This window comes from Microcaecilia unicolor, chromosome 4 (genome assembly GCF_901765095.1).
Source record: "Microcaecilia unicolor chromosome 4, aMicUni1.1, whole genome shotgun sequence".
In the NCBI taxonomy this organism is placed as follows: domain Eukaryota; kingdom Metazoa; phylum Chordata; class Amphibia; order Gymnophiona; family Siphonopidae; genus Microcaecilia; species Microcaecilia unicolor.
In genome coordinates this window covers 141430457-141446405 of record NC_044034.1, presented here as the reverse complement: position 1 = coordinate 141446405, position 15949 = coordinate 141430457, and the positions used below count along the sequence as shown (strand labels likewise).

At 39.2% G+C, this 15949-nt stretch overlaps 1 protein-coding gene across 2 annotated transcripts in view; it reads left to right on the top strand.

The window, feature by feature from the left end:
• Nucleotides 1-15949, top strand: part of DNAJC24 (DnaJ heat shock protein family (Hsp40) member C24) — a 116490-nt gene that overhangs the window by 24350 nt on the left and 76191 nt on the right. For both annotated transcript variants that reach the window (XM_030200680.1, XM_030200681.1), the window contains exon 2: nt 3048-3189. In XM_030200680.1, the coding sequence (XP_030056540.1) occupies nt 3082-3189 (108 nt within the window). In that variant the 5' untranslated portion in view covers nt 3048-3081. The remainder of the gene's footprint in view (nt 1-3047; nt 3190-15949) is intronic.

Below are 15949 nucleotides of genomic sequence, written 5' to 3'. Positions count from 1 at the left end.
GGTGTGGGTTGGGCCTCTCTGGGTCAGTGTGCTTTTGCCTAGGTCTAGGGAGTGTGACATCATCAGGGAGGGCCTTGATAAGGAAGTGGTGTTGTTTCCTTCAGGGCCTTTTGCAACAGTGGTGTTTGCTTTAGGTAGGGTGGTGCAGTGTGCACTTCTGACGTTGTGTCTAGTTTCCCTGCTTGCTTTTGCTAAGGTCCAGGTTAGTGTTAGTGCAGTGTGCACTGGTGACTGTGTGTTTAGCTTTCCTGCTTTTCCCTTTTGGTTCCCCTGCTGTTCCCTCTTGGTTTTGGAAGCATTGCTGTGTGTAGGGCTTTGGAAGCTCTGTTGCTGATAGAAGTACTTCAGGGTTTGGTGTTGTTAGGAACACTGCAGAGTTTGCTGTTAGAAGTACTTCTGGGTTTATGCTAGTGGGAGCATTGCAGTCTTTGCTGTTGGTGTTTGGTGATTTAGAATCACTTTTGGCTTATGTGTTAGCTTTCCTGGTTTTCCTTGTGGCTCCCTTGTCTTCCCTTTTAGTGCTAGGAGCTCTTCTGGTTGCTTACCAGAGTAGTGCTTAGGAAGCACCTTGTTAGTTGTATCTAGCTTGCTAGAGCAGGGCTTAGGTAGCTTGGTAGTTTTGTGTTTAGCTTATTAGTGTAGAGCTCTGCTTGTAGCTTGGTGCTTAGTAGCACCTGTGTTAGCTTTGTGTTTAGTTCCCTGCTCTGTTAGTTTAGGGCTTAGGAAGTCCCTTTCTTGAGCAGGGCTTAGGAGCTCCTGTTTAGTATAGGGCTTAGGAAGTCCTTTTGTCAGTTTACTGTTAGGAATACTCCTGCTGGTTTAGGGCTTGGGAGCACGTAGATCAGTTTAGGGTTAGGAGCACTTCTGTTTCCAGTCCTGGTCCCTATGTCACCCGGTATCCAGTAAGTCCTGTCGGCTACTCGAACCCAGAAGCTCAACTCCTGGGGGGCTTAGTAGCTAAGCACAGGTGAAGCTGTGCGGACCAGTCCAGTGTGTTCCGGTCCGGTGTGTGTTCCAGTCTGGTGTGCTCCAGTCCAGTGTGTTCCGGTCCGGCGTGTGTTCCAGTCCTGTGTCCTCCAGTCCGGGGGATTCTTGTCCATGTGTTCTGGTTCGCTGGGCAGTGCCTACAGTCCCTGCCGGTGTGCTTACCCAGTGTTGGTTGGTGGGTTTTGCCTGCTGCTGTCGCTCCTCGGCAGCAGCCCAAGGGCTCACGTTTGCTCCAGAGCCCGGCCCCACGGGCTCTGAACCTGAGAACCTGACGCGCTGGTTCCCTGCTCCCTCTGCCCTGGAACAGGTTACTTCCTGTTCCGGGGTAGAGAGAGCCGAGAGCCGCACGGCAGCTCCCAGCAGCTAAGAATGCAACCGAAGGGGGGGGGGGGGGTTGATGCGCCGGGGGGGGGGGGGGCGGGGGGAAGGGTGCGCATCGGCGATCCACCCCGGGTGGCAACTGACCTAGGATCGTCACTGCATTCAGCCCAACAGTGGCCAATCCAGGTCACAATTACTTGGCAAGATCCCAAAACACTACAATACATTTTATGCTGCTTATCCTATAAATAAGAAGTGGATTTTCCCTAAGTCCATTTTAATAATGGTTTATGGACTTGGCCTTTAGGAGGTCATCCAAACCTTTTTTTAAACCCTACCAAGCTAACTGCTTTTACTACATTCTCTGGCAATGAATTCCAGAGTTTAATTACATGTTGAGTGTAGAAAAATGTTCTCTGATTTGTTTTAAATTTACTACTTTGTAGCTTCATTGCGTGCCCCCCCTAGTCTTAGTATTTTTGTAAAGAGTAAATAAGCGATTCATGTCTACCCGTTCCACTCCAAATGGTTAGTGCAGCGGGCCTTGATCCTGGCATCATGGGTTCTTTTCCCACTGACTGCAGCTCCTTGTGACCTTGGGCAAGCCACTTTACTGTCCATTGCCCCAGGTACCAAAACTTAGATTGTGAGCCCTCTAGGGACAGAGAAATTACTTGCATATGATGTGTACAGTGCTGCGTACATCTAGTAGCACTATAGAAATGATTAGTAATAGTAGTATCATACCACCCCACAGCTGTCTCTTCCCTCAAGAGAAAGGCCTGTAGGTGTGCACCCACACAGGTAATGCAGAGACACCTATTAAGTGATGTAAATTGTGCCACATTATCTGTTCTGTTAATGGTAAACACGCAGGGGTCAGTAGTCAGCCAGCTGTGGTGAGTGTTTTGCTGACCGCCAGCAGCATATTCCCAGATATTCAATGCTGGGCCATCTTTGGTCTTCGGCAATGAATATCTGTTTTTTGCGGAGCTGGCTAATATATAGCCAGTTAAGTTGAAATTCAGCATTTAACTGGTCATAGGTTACTGCATAAAGATAGGACTGACTTTTATGCAGTGTCCCATTTATGCGATTACCCTGGCTAGTAAAGTGCTGACTCTTATCACCAGAATGTCCCTAAAATAAATGTTTTTCACTTAGGCACTAACCATCAGTGGTGATAGCCGGTTAAGTGATGCTAAAAATGACCAAATAGCCCTGAACAAGCAATTTAACCAGTCAGCGGCTGTTTTTGGCCAGTTAAATTGTTCTAAATATTGACCCCACAGTAACTACCTCTTTGTTAGCTGTAAGATGCAGTCCTTGCCCATTCTCCACCTTCTTCCATCTAGCTAGTAATGTGCGATAACTGCTGTATTAACAGATCAGCAGCAGCCTAAACAGAGCTTAGTAATTTTAAGTAGAATTGTAAAGTAGAATTATATAGTTGGAAATTGAATTTGTGAGTATTTCTATGCATATAAAACATTCAAAATGTATTGATTTTATGTGATGATTTGTTAAATAATAGTGCACAATAACTTCCTCATCTTGCTATATGTATACTAACCCCCCCTGTTTACTAAGCTGTGCAGCAATGCTGACACAGCCCAATCAAAGTGAATGGGCTGTGTCAGCATTAACGCACCACGGCTGCTAGCGCGGCTCAGTAAACAGGGGGGTAAGTCTGGCAATTTGATTGTGCTATAATAAAGAATTCTGTTTCCTTGTCCAAGATCTTCTGTGATGGGGCTTCTTAGTAATTAAACAATGGCTTTTGAAGATCTGCTACACAAGGACTGGTACAACATTCTGGATTCAAAATCTACAGACAGCCTGACTGAAATCAAACAGAAATATCAAAAGCTGGTATTACTGGTAAGTGAAATGTAATGTGATTTGAGTTTTGCAGAAAGAAACTTAAGAAAATATTAAGCAATTTGGAGAAGTAACATTAAACTAGATCTGTGTCCCATATATAACTAATACTTCCAACTAAACTGAAATTTATGCTTTTCAAGTATTGCATGATATATGAAAAATTGCTCAACTTCAAAGTGAGCCAAATACTGTGACAGTGAAGAATGAACTGAATGATTGTCAGGGCAAGAGCACTTAACTAAGAGCTCCTTTTACAAAAGTGTGCAAATGGGCCAGAGTGGTGGAAGGAGTTTCCTTCTACAAAGAGCGAATTACCTCTGTGTGGGCTGTTCAGAAAAGTTTTGAAAACATGGCCTTGTAGAGAATATTCTGGAGTTTACTTGATTAATTTTAATTAAGGGCCCTTTTACTAAGCTGCGTTAAGTACTAACAGGCACAAAACGCAGCTTAAAATGGTGTACTGCGGGACACGCTTAGGCATCCTGTGGTAACTGCCAAATTTGCCAACTGTCGTGCACTAAAAATATTTTGAATTACAACTATATCACAGCAAGGGGCCCTTTGACAAAGCTGTGTTAAAAAATGCCCTTAGCATGTCCTTACGCAGGTTTTCCCATGTACTGTGGCTACTTTTTGCCGTGACCAGAAAGTGTTCAATTTTTTTTCATTTTCGGATTTAATGGCCATGCACCAATGTTGCCATTAGTGAATGGCAATTAACAAAAATTAGCGCATGGTAATATAGTTATGCTGATTAGAGCACACATGTCCACTCTCTGCCCCCTCAGACACGCTCCTTGGTGAAAAGAAATTTTTTAGCATGCCAGTAGCATACACACATGTCAAAAGTACCGCAGGACACCTTGGTTCGTCCCATGGTATGCCATTTTAAGCTGCGGTAAGCATGCTTTAGTGCTTACTGCAACTTGGTAAAAGGTCCTCTAAGTGTCTTGAATGTCACTGTTAAATGACAACTGGATATGAAATGTTTTATGATTTTTTTTTATTTGAAAAATTGGTATTCTGATGTGTACTAAAATATGATTATTGTAATGTGCTTGGATATGTTTGGATTTGTTGTTATTTATTTTGAATTATTATATGGTTAAGCAGAATATAAATCTTTGGCTTAAATTAAGTCATAAGAAGCTTCAGTGGGATTTGAACCAGTCTTTCCTGGTTCTCAGCCTGCTACTCAAAGCATTAAGATTCTGCTCCACTCCATATTACAATGACAGTACATGTATTGCTAGGAAAATTTCAATATTGGTATGTACACTTGTTCTGGATCATTAATAACTGTGTTAACTTATTGATTGGACCTAGGCTTTGGAGGAGAGCTTGAGAGGGAAATAGTACTCACCTTTCTGGAGTTAAAGACCACATTGAAATGCAAAATGTTTGTGTTTTGGAGCTTGGCTCCATACTGGCTCCTCTTGAATGTACAGTTTTGCAAAACCCGTTATTTACACAAGTCAGTAAAAAAATGACCACTTATCCATTCAAGTTCTGCTACTCACATACACAAAGCCCAAGTGATGCCACTCTTTTTTTTGTACATTTTCTTCTGTAAATTGATTTCTGATGATATGTGCTGTGATAAACACAGTGACTGCCCTACCCTGAGGAGGCCGCCAGAGGGCGCTCTCCAACTGAAAACAGGGAAATGCCCATTCTGGTCACAAGAGGGAGCTCCAAGGAGATAGCTGGGTATTGACCTGCAGGGGCCATTAGAGGGAGCTCCCGGGAGATAGCTGGGTCTTGAGAGAGAATTCTAGACCCAGATCTTTCAGGAACCAGTGGGGCGAGGTCTAAAGAGGTGGAGAGGTTTATTGGCCACCTCATAAATAGCATCCTCCCAGAAGAGGAAGGGAGGAGAGATGGGAACCTGGAGAGCCTGAAGCCTGCTGGAGGAGCTTGCCTGGAGGAGAAGATGGAGGGACCTGGACTGACTGAAGCCTGAAGACAGCAGGGGAAAGTGAAGAAGAATCCTGGCTATATTCCGAAGAAGGGTGACCAGGGGGCCCCATCAGAAGAACCGGTAAGGTGGTCTGTTACCAGGGGATACAGCGGGGAGGCAGGTCCATGACCGGATGTTAATGAAGAGGTCACCCTGAGGGAAAGAGGAGCCCCAAACATAGAGACCAGATTAACAGGAGTCACAGAGGAGTCTTGTTTCCAGGTTGTTTCCCGAAGCAAAGTGCTGGTGAGGCCGGGCGGAGAGCACATGAGGCTGGACAGGAGTCACAAGAGGGCGCTCAGCACACACGAGCATCCCTGGGGGTTTACAGTGTCTTGCCAGATATATGTTCTTATACCCTTATATGTATTTTACAAAAGGCTCCACGTTCAGTGAGCCTTTTGTAAAATTCATTCCAAATTTTAAATGTATTGACTTAGACATCCCTTTTCCATCCTAGATGACCTATATAGATTTAAGCTGTTGGTTGAATTTTTTTTGGTGCTTCGTACTGAAAATAAGCCATAGACACTTTTTCCCCCTACTTTCCCTATAGCCACCCACTTTTTAGGTGCCTGAAGTTATGTCCCTGAATCATAGTTTTTGAAAGGGACTGTCTTAGGCACCTAAATCCTTGAGCTCAAATATCAAGTCTTTGAAAACTGACCCCCTTCTTAGGATGTCCTTTCAGTACAGCTGATTATTTTGATGTTAAGTGCCATGAGTCAGTGTGGATTCATGGCAACCCTGTGATAGTTGCCCTGAAGTGTGTTTGGTCTTTAGGCAGCTAATCATTAATAAAGTTGCATCCATAGCTCTGTAATATGCACACAAGCTAATTTAGCTGACTGTTTTAGTAACTACTGAATTAGTTTATGTCCATATTAGAGATCCACTAAACAGTTCTAGTGGATTGTTTTCAAGACCTGCTGTGTGATAACTGAGGATTTTAGCTAAACTGCTTCAGTGCTAATTACTTTTAAGTGGTCTGACTGAATAGGTCTAACCTCGCTAGTGAAATTCACTACTTCAGTTTCTGAAAGGGTTTTAGTATAGCTGAGCTGAATAGGTTTGTTTAAATCAGTCTGAAAATGTGCTTAATAATGAATTAAGAAATGTGATCTAGCCTATTGTCCTATTCTAAATAATCCTAACTCTCTAACACCAGTTGAAATGTAAACATAGGCCATATATTAGTATAAATACATTTTTTAAATATTGGATACATATTCCATCATAAAAAATTCTCATCAACCATTTGCTTATTCAGAATTGTTTTTTATATTCTGAAATGTTTCATTGTGTATGCATTATAGTACTGCTCTATGGATTGATCAGTTCTGTAATTGCATTCTTCTTTCTCTTATAAATATAGCCTTGTCATAGCTCCTATTTGATATATGATTTTTTTTTAATATTAAGAAATACTTGAGTTTAATATTAAAATATTTCCATAAGACAACTTATATGGAGCACATTCTGCATAACTAGAAATTATTGGTATATTTGGGTACAACGTAAATCCAAAGACTGTGATATGAATATTTTTTTCTAATCTGAAATTTGTACACTGTGCTAATCCCAACGTGAAATTCAAGGCAGCTCACAAAACAACATGAGGAATTACAGAATTTCAAAAAGTAAAGATATCCTAAAATATATCAAATAAAGTCTTTACTTTCCTATACAATTGCATATAATTCACCTCTAGTTGAATGCACAAAGGGAGTGCTTTCCAGATAGTAACTCCATGAAAAGGAAACAGGGCCTCAAATTGGCGCTTTAGCTGTATACCATTGAATGCAGGAAGTTTTATAAAAAAGACTGTCATGCAACTGGGAGGAGGTGAAGAAAGAATCTGAAATAGACTGAATAAGCAATTCCAAAGTACTACCATACAAAACATGAAAAATCATACAAACAGTTTTAAAAACAATACGTTCCTTAAGAAGAAGCCAGTGAAGTCTTCTATCATATTGAGAAACACTATCATATTTTTTCAAGCGAAAGACCAGCCACACTGCTGTACTTTGTATCAGCTGTAATTTATACAGAAGTTTTGCATTCAGTCCAACATGGAGAGAGTTATAATAGTCCAAATGGAACAACACTAACATTCTGATCAATATTACAAAATGTGACTCAAAAAATAAGACATGAGCAGGCGTAGTAGTTGCATGGGATAGAACGTTCGTCTCCACAGATTATTGATCTATGATTCAAAAGTAAGCGAAGAATCTAGTATCACTCCTTTGTCTACCTTTGCCAGTAGTATAGTAGCAGGGATAGTCTGCAAAGAGAAAACCAGAGCACTTTGGTTTTAGTTGGATTTCATGGGTAAATCTATCATCCAGAGTAGAACATACCAGCACTAGAGGGCATGATATGAGATTGAAGGGGGCAGACTCAAGAAAAATGTCAGGAAGTATTTTTTCACGGAAAGAGTGGTGGTTACTTGGAATGCTCTCCCGCGGGAGGTGGTGGAGAGGAAAACGGTAACAGAATTCAAACATGCGTGGGATAAACATAAAGGAATCCTGTTCCGAGGGAATGGATCCTCAGAAGCTTAGCCGAGATTGGGTGGCAGAGCCGGTGGTGGGAGGGGGGCTGGTTGGGAGGCGGGGATAGTGCTGGGCAGACTTATATGGTCTGTGCCAGAGCTGGTGGTTGGGAAGCAGGGATAGTGCTTGGCAGACTTATACAGTCTGTGCCCTGAAAATGACACATACAAATCAAGGTAAGGTATACACAAAAAGTAGCACATATGAGTTTATCTTGTTGGGCAGACTGGATGGACCGTGCTGGTCTTTTTCTGCCGTCATCTACTATGTTACTATGTTAAGATATCCGTATAGGAAAACAAACGCTCTCCATCATTAAGAGGGATGGAACCAAGAGAGCTCATAAAAAGATTAAACAGCATAAGCAACAGTGGGGAGCCCTGAGGCACTCCACAATCAGAGCGCCAACTCTTAGATAATGCACCACTCTTCCAAACACTATACAATTCTCTAAACCAATTCAGGACAGGACCCACTAAGCCAAGTTCACTCAATTTTCTCAACAGTAATCCATGGTCTACAGAGTCAAAAGTGGCAGAGATATGATATTGTAACAGAAGTAATTATTTACCTGTACATAAATAACTGCAAAATTTGGTTGTCATGTAAAAGGGATTCAGTACTATGTTGAGTTCTAAAACCAAATTGCAATGAATGTAAACATCAGTATAATTCTATATAGTGAGATAATTGCTTACTAATAGAGGTCTCTAACAGTTTGGTAAATAAAGGAATCCCTGCAATAGGCCTAAAGCTGGAGGTAAGAGACAGATCTAGTCTTGTAATTTAGGTATGGGAGTGAGTGCTTGTAAGTTTAGACAGTAAAGAACTAACGTCTACCTTAGTAATAGGATTAAAAACATTTCATACATGGTTGGCAGTAACACCTAGACAGGGACCAACATACAGTATTTCTCTATCTGTTGTATTGTAGGCATTTGAGACTGACCTTTTAATAGATCATCCCAAATCAATTTTATTCCAAAGAAAATCGACAAGCTCCTGGGCTGCTGTTTGAGAATTACCAGCTGAAGCAGAAACACCAGGAAATGATAGCAAATTCCCAACAAGTTGAAATAACTTCTTAGAATCTCCAGGACCTGCGTTAATAGTTTTTGCACAAAAGGCTTATTTATTTATTTATTCAAGTATTTATATTCCATGTTACAGTATCTTAATATTCTAAGCAGATTACATACAACATATACAATCTAAAACACAAACATAAAACCTATAGTATCAAAATCTGACCAACTCATACTGCTCATCCATTTTACTCATCAGTTATATTCCAAATTTTTACCATATAATTGCTGAAAGAGAAGTTTTCAGCTCTAATTTAAATTGTCCTATTGTATTGAATCTCACAGATATATAAAGGTAAATCATACCACATCTTGGGTCCAAGAACTGGCAGTAGGAGCATCTAACAATCTCTTATTTGCTGGCCTCCATGCTCTAGGAGGCAGATATAATTTCAAATTTGATGACACAATTATTCAACATTTTAAAAACTAAAAGTAAAATCTTAAAACGAACATGCTGTTCAATTGGCAACCAGTGTAATTTCTTTAATACTGGTTTAATATGGGAAAAATGTGAAAATCCACTGATAACTCTTGCTGTAGCATTTTGAGCCACCTGAAGTGCTTTCAATAAATTCTTAGAAATTCTGACTAAATGTCCATTTAAATATTCAAAATATAGACAAACCACGCTCTGTACCACTGTATGAAAATTATGTTCATTAAGAAAATCTTTCAGCTTCCTGACAGTTTTCAACTTTAAAAAAAATGAGTTTTTTTTGGTCAAAGATGAATATTCTGTAAAATTGGGATAGATATTGTTCCCATTTAAAAACGAGAAGGGGCATCCTGTAACAGATGGCTAGAAAGTAACAACATTTGGATTTTAACCAATTTTAAATGATTCTCCTTCATCCATCGCTCAATGGCAGTCAAGCACAATCATAGCATAGAAAATCATATCTCAAATGTTTGATCTATACTTTAACAAAAACTGAATATTGTTAGCATAAATTCTAAAATTCAGTCCTGAACAGTAGAGGCAACAAACAAAATATTAAATAGTATTGCCAAGAGACATGATCCTTGTGGTATACCAGTAGAACATGCTAATTCAGAAGATAATATTATCTTGCATCACACAAAACTTCCTTTCACTAAGAAAAGAGTTGAACCAATTCCAAACTGTACCATCAAGCCCAATCGTATGCAGATGATTGAGCATTATGTCATGACTAATGGATCAAATGCAGCCAAGATATTGAGCGTAACCAGCAGATACCGAGTCCCCTTATCAAATCCCATCCTGACTAAATTAAGAAGGAAAATTAGCAGTATCTCGGTAGTATGTTGGTTCCTAAACCCAAAATGACTCCTGTCTAAAACTTCATGAGCGTTTAGGAAAGCTACCAGTTGGTCATAAACCACCTTTTCAATCAATATGGCAAAAAAAAAAAGGGAGTTATGAAAATTGGTCTATAGTTGTCAACCACATTATAATCAGATGTTTTATATTTTATAAGCGGTCGAACCATGGTGGTTTTCAAAGATGTCAGCATAACACCTTCCTGCAAAGATTTATTAACTATCACTGCGAAAACAGAGATAAATGGTTCTTTCAGTGCTTTAAAATAGAAGGATGTACCAAATCCAAATTACAAAAGGAATTCTTAAGTTTACCACAGACCCATTTAACTTGGGCCTCCCCAATTTGTTCAAGCTTATCCCAACGGCTATTGTCAGAAACCAGTTGTTGTTCAACCTTCAGTAAGGGGCCATTTTACTAAGCAGCGGTAGGGCTAATGCATGTGTAACGTATGCAGAATCGACACTACCGCTAGGGTAGCATGGACTCCTGGTGATCATTTCAAATTTGGCGCGCACTGTTTCCCACAGTCAAAAATATTTTCTTCTGCGGGAGCATTCCTGGCAGTAATCAGCTGCATGGCCACATTGGTGCATGCTGCATGATTACCGTGCAGTTAGCTTGTGAGCCCTTACTGCTAGATCATTGGATGGTAAGGGCTCGGGCAGTAAATAGCTGCACATTACATTTGATTTTAGCGCATGGCCATTTGCTGCTCCATAAAAAAGTTTCTTCTGAGCCATGGTAAAAATTGGTCCAGCGTGCACCAATTTCCTGCATCCAAATGACCACAGGCTACTTTTTACCGCAGCTTAGTAAAAGGGTCCCTAATGAATTACTATCAAATAACAATATAATATCTAAAACTTTCCTTTGAAAACCTTCTGCAAAATCCTGACTAGTTCTGACCTAAGTAATTCATTAGAACCTGGAATAGCAACAAGATGCTTAACTACTGAAAAACGTTTCTTAGACTTTGATAGAGAAATCTCAACAATCTTGTTATAATATGACTTCTTAGCATCATTTCTAGTGGTACTAAATAAAGACAGCTTCAAATTATATCCTTCCATTGATTGTTGAGAGGGACAATGAAAGAATGAAAAGAACAAAAGAACGAAATTGAAATAAAGAATGAATGAAAAAGAGAGAAAAAGAATGAAATGGAAGAATGAAACAAAGAAAATGAAACAAAAAAAATTAACAAAAAGGAACAATAGAACGAAACAGAATGACAGAGAGAATGAAAAAGAATAAAAGAACAATAGAACGAAATGAATGAAAGAAAAAGAATGAACGAAAATGAACAATATAACGAAACAGAATGAAAAAAGAAACAAAGGAAGAATGAATTAACAAAAGAATGAAAAAGAAAAAAATGAATGAAAATGAACTATATAACGAAACAAAGAATGAAAGAACGAAAAAGAAAGAAACAGAATGAAAAAGAAAAAAATGACCAATATAACAAAACAGAATGAAAGAACAAAAAAGAAAGGAGAGAGAATGAAAAAGAAAAAATAACCAATATAACGAAAGAATGAAACAACAAAAGAAAGAAGAAACAGAAAGAGTGAAAGAAAAAAAACGAATGAAAATGAACAATGTAACGAAACAAAGAATGAAAAAGAAAGAAGAAATAAAGAATGAAAGAAGAAAAAAAAAACGACTGAAAATAAACAGAGCAAAACAGAATGAAAGAACGGAAAAGAAAGAAAGAATGAATGAAAACAAAACAGGAAAAAGAATGAAAGAACGAAACAAAGCAAAAATGAAAAAACGAAGGAATGAAAAATGAATGAACAAAAATGAACGGTAGAACGAAACAGAATGAAAAAGAATGAATGAAAATGAATGACAGAATGAAAGAACGAAAGAAAAAAGAATGAACGAAAATGAGCTATTGAACGAAAAAGAACGAAAAAGAATGAAAATGAATGAAAATGAAAGAATGAAAGAAAAAATGAAAAAAATGAATAAAACAAAACAATGGAAAAAGAATGAATGAAAAGAACAAAAGAAAAAAGAACTAATGAATGAAAATGAACGATAGAACAAGAAAAAAGAATGAAAAGAAAAGAACGGAATGAATGAAAAAGAGAAAAAGAACAAATAAAATGAAAAACGAAAGAACAAAATGAAAGAATGAAACAAAGAATGAAGGAACGAAAAAGAAAGTGAAGGAATGAAAACGAAAGAACAAAAAGAAGGAATGAAAGAAAAAGAATGAATAAAACTAAAAAGAACAAAAGAATGAAAATGAGAGAACGGAAAAGAACAAAAATGAATGAATGAAAAAACAGAATGAAAAAAGAATGAATTAAAAATGAACGATAGAACATAACATGAAAGAATGAATGAATGAAAGAGAAATGAGTGAACGAAAATAAACAATAGAACAAAAATGAATGGAAAGAACAAAACAAAAGAAATATTGAAATAAAGAACAATAAGGAAAAAAGAACGAAAATGAACAATAGAACAAAAAAGAATGAAAGAACGAAAAAGAAAAAAAGAACGAATGAAGGAAAAAGAGAGAAAATTTTGTGAGTCCTCCAGGGACAAGGAAATGTCCAGTGTACCTGAAAGTAACTCACTTTGAGCTACTACTGAAAAGGTGTGAGCAAAATCCAAATAAATAAACATATAATTTTAAATGAAGGGAAATTACACAGTGATTTTACCAAGATCCAGCACAAGGTTCATCAAAAACAAGCAATGATGCCAATACATAATTAGGAATAAAAATAAGGTATAGAATGTGTCCTCCAATATGTATTTGCTCTTGAACTAATTGCACCCAATTCTGAATAATATTTATACATTGTCTCATCTTCATTACATGCATCAGCATGCAAATTAAAATCACCTATGATCAAGGTGTTGTGCACAGGCAAATTAGAATCGTATATTAATTCGATCAAAGGGGAGTAATCAGAATATAAAATTTCCGGGGCACAGTAACAAGAAAATATTCACAGAAACAGATGCTAACAAGACAGCTTCTAATCCATGTACAAAAGGTAGATAAAAATGTGAGCCCTGGAGGGAATTATGATTCTGACTCACGTACAGATGTAGGTTACAGATTGGAATATGTTAATTTGAATCTAAATTATGTGAACCGTGTTCTAGTAAACAGTTTAAAATAGGTTTGATGCATAGTGTATTATTATTGGCTAGTCTAACTTAATGGATTCTTTCCAAACTAATACTTTATTTGACCACCATAAGAGTTATCTGAAGAGGATATTTTGAGATCATTTAGATCCCTTCTTTTGTTATGGAAGCAGGGCTTAGGGGAAACAAACTTATACACCTTGGGAGTACTGAGTGATTAATGGAACATATGTAGAAAATGTAACTATAGGACACTGCAAAAGATGGCAGAGTAATTGCCTTGAATTTTAAGTACAGAACTATGACGCTTAAATACACGTTTCTATCTCATGTCCACTGTCCTGTATACGAGGTGTATCCTGTATTTTCTGTCTATTTAGTATTAGACTGTAAAACTCTCTGGAAATCACTATCGCATAAAACGGTAAATAATGATTTATTGACTTATAAACCGCCCTTTGAAAACCTCTGTCAAACCATTGTACAAAAATACAACATTGAACATTCCAAAAATTAAGAACAAATATATGAGAAACACTACATAAAATCAACCCCATCCCCCAAATCCTCAGCATTACTGAAGAACATTAAGCCACCTCCTACTTTCTATTGAACAGTTTTTAATCCACTGTAGAACTGAACACAGTTCAGCTTTCCCCACAGCTCTAAGGAGAGTTCATTCCACAAAAGTGGCACAAAGGAACAAAATGCCTTCCCTCCTAATGTTAGCATGACTAAGTACTATATAGGATGGTACCATCACTAACTAAATCTCAGCTCCTGAACAGGAGTATTATTGGAAAATCTTATGCCACAGTTATGATGGACCTAACCTCTGGAAGGCCTTAAGCTTTATGGTTAATACCTTAAACCTTTCCTAGCAGCAGTCAGTAGCCAATGTGGCTATCTTAAAATCGGGGAAGCCCTATCCACTGTGTGATTTCTGCAAAATCAAGCAGGCTGAAGTATTTTCTTATATAATAATTTGCACCTTCAGCGTTCTACGTCTGGATGCCTGGGTTCGTAACATCCATAACCACTCATTGCCCCACCGTCGCGTCAAAAAGTAATGATGTCAGAGGGCAGAACAGTGAGAGGGAAGGGAAGCCAGTGCCAGCCAGCCAGCCAGAGAACGTTCAGGTACAAATCGAGGGGAGGAGAGAATCGTGGAGGGAGGGAGGAAGGGGAGGGCAGGGCACAGGAGAATGGATGGGATGGGAGGACAGAGAGAATCGCGGGACATTGAGGGGAAGGAGGAAGGGAAGGGCAGGGCAGAGGAGAATTGATGGACATGGATGTGATGGGAGGACAGTAGAGGAGAGAATCGCGGGACACGGATGGGAGGGCAGGGAAGAGGAGAATCGCTGGACACGGAGGGGAGGGAAGAATCGCTGGACATGGAGGGGAGGGCAGGGGAGAGAGAAAAAAAAAAGCTTACATGACAGCCAGTGGCGTAGGAAGGGCGGGGCGGTGGGGGCGGTCCACCTCAAGTGCACGCTGTTGGAGGGCGCAGAGAGCAGCCGCGCGCCTGTCTGTTCCGCTGGTTCCCTGCTCCCTCTGCCCCAGAACAGGTTACCCACTTGATGTTAGTTTATTTAGATTTTCCGAAGGCATTTCATAAGGTCCCTCCTGAGAGGCTCCTCAGGAAATTGAGAAATCAAGGGATAGGATGTAATGCCTTGTGGATTGGAAAAGACTTTAAAAAGACAGGAAATGGAGAGTAGGATGAAAATAGTCAGTTATCCAAATGGAAAATGTTCAATAATGGAATGCCCCAAGGGACCTGGGGTATTTAACATATTTATAAGTGATCTGGAGAAAGAAGCAATGAGTGAGGTGATCAGATTTCCAGATGATAAAAATTTATTCAAAGTCATTAAATTGGATGAGGATCATTAGGAATTGCAAAAGGATCTTATGAGACTAGGAGATTGGCCACCTAAATGGCAGATGAAATTTTAGCATGAACCTGTACCAAATGATACATATATGGGAAACTAATCCTAACTATAGCTACAAATCTTCATATATTTGAAAGGTATAAATCCGCAAACGAACCTTTTCCGGAGATGGGAAGGCGGTAGAACTAGAGGGCATGAAATGAGATTGAAGAGGGGCAGACTCAGGAAAGATGTTAGGAAGTATTTTTTCACGGAGAGAGTGGTGGATACTGGAATGCCCTCCTGCGGTACGTGGTGGAGATGAAAATGGTAATGGAATTCAAACATGCGTGGGATAAACATAAAGGAGTACTGTTCGGAAGAAATGGATCCTCAGAAGCTTAGCCGAGATTGGGTGGCAGAGCCGGTGGTGGGAGGTGGGGCTGGTGGTTGGGAGGCGGGGCTAGTGCTGGGCAAGACTTCTACAGTCTGTGCCCTGAAAATGGCAGATACAAATCAAGGTAAGGTATACACAAAAAGTAGCACATATAAGTTTATCTTGTTGGGCAGACTGGATGGACCGTGCAGGTCTTTTTCTGCCGTCATCTACTATGTTACTATGTAAATCGACGGATTCTAAATAAAGAGTGGCCACTGAAGACAAGGATCTTGGATAGTATGTTGAAGTTTTGAGACCAATGTGCCATGACTGCTAACAAAGAATGTTAGGGTTATCTGAAAAAAGTGGAGAACAAAACTGAAATTATTATGACTTTGTAAAGTTCAAAGCCACGCCTTGAGCATTGTGTATAACAGAAACAAAGTTTCAGAGAAAGTGACAAAAA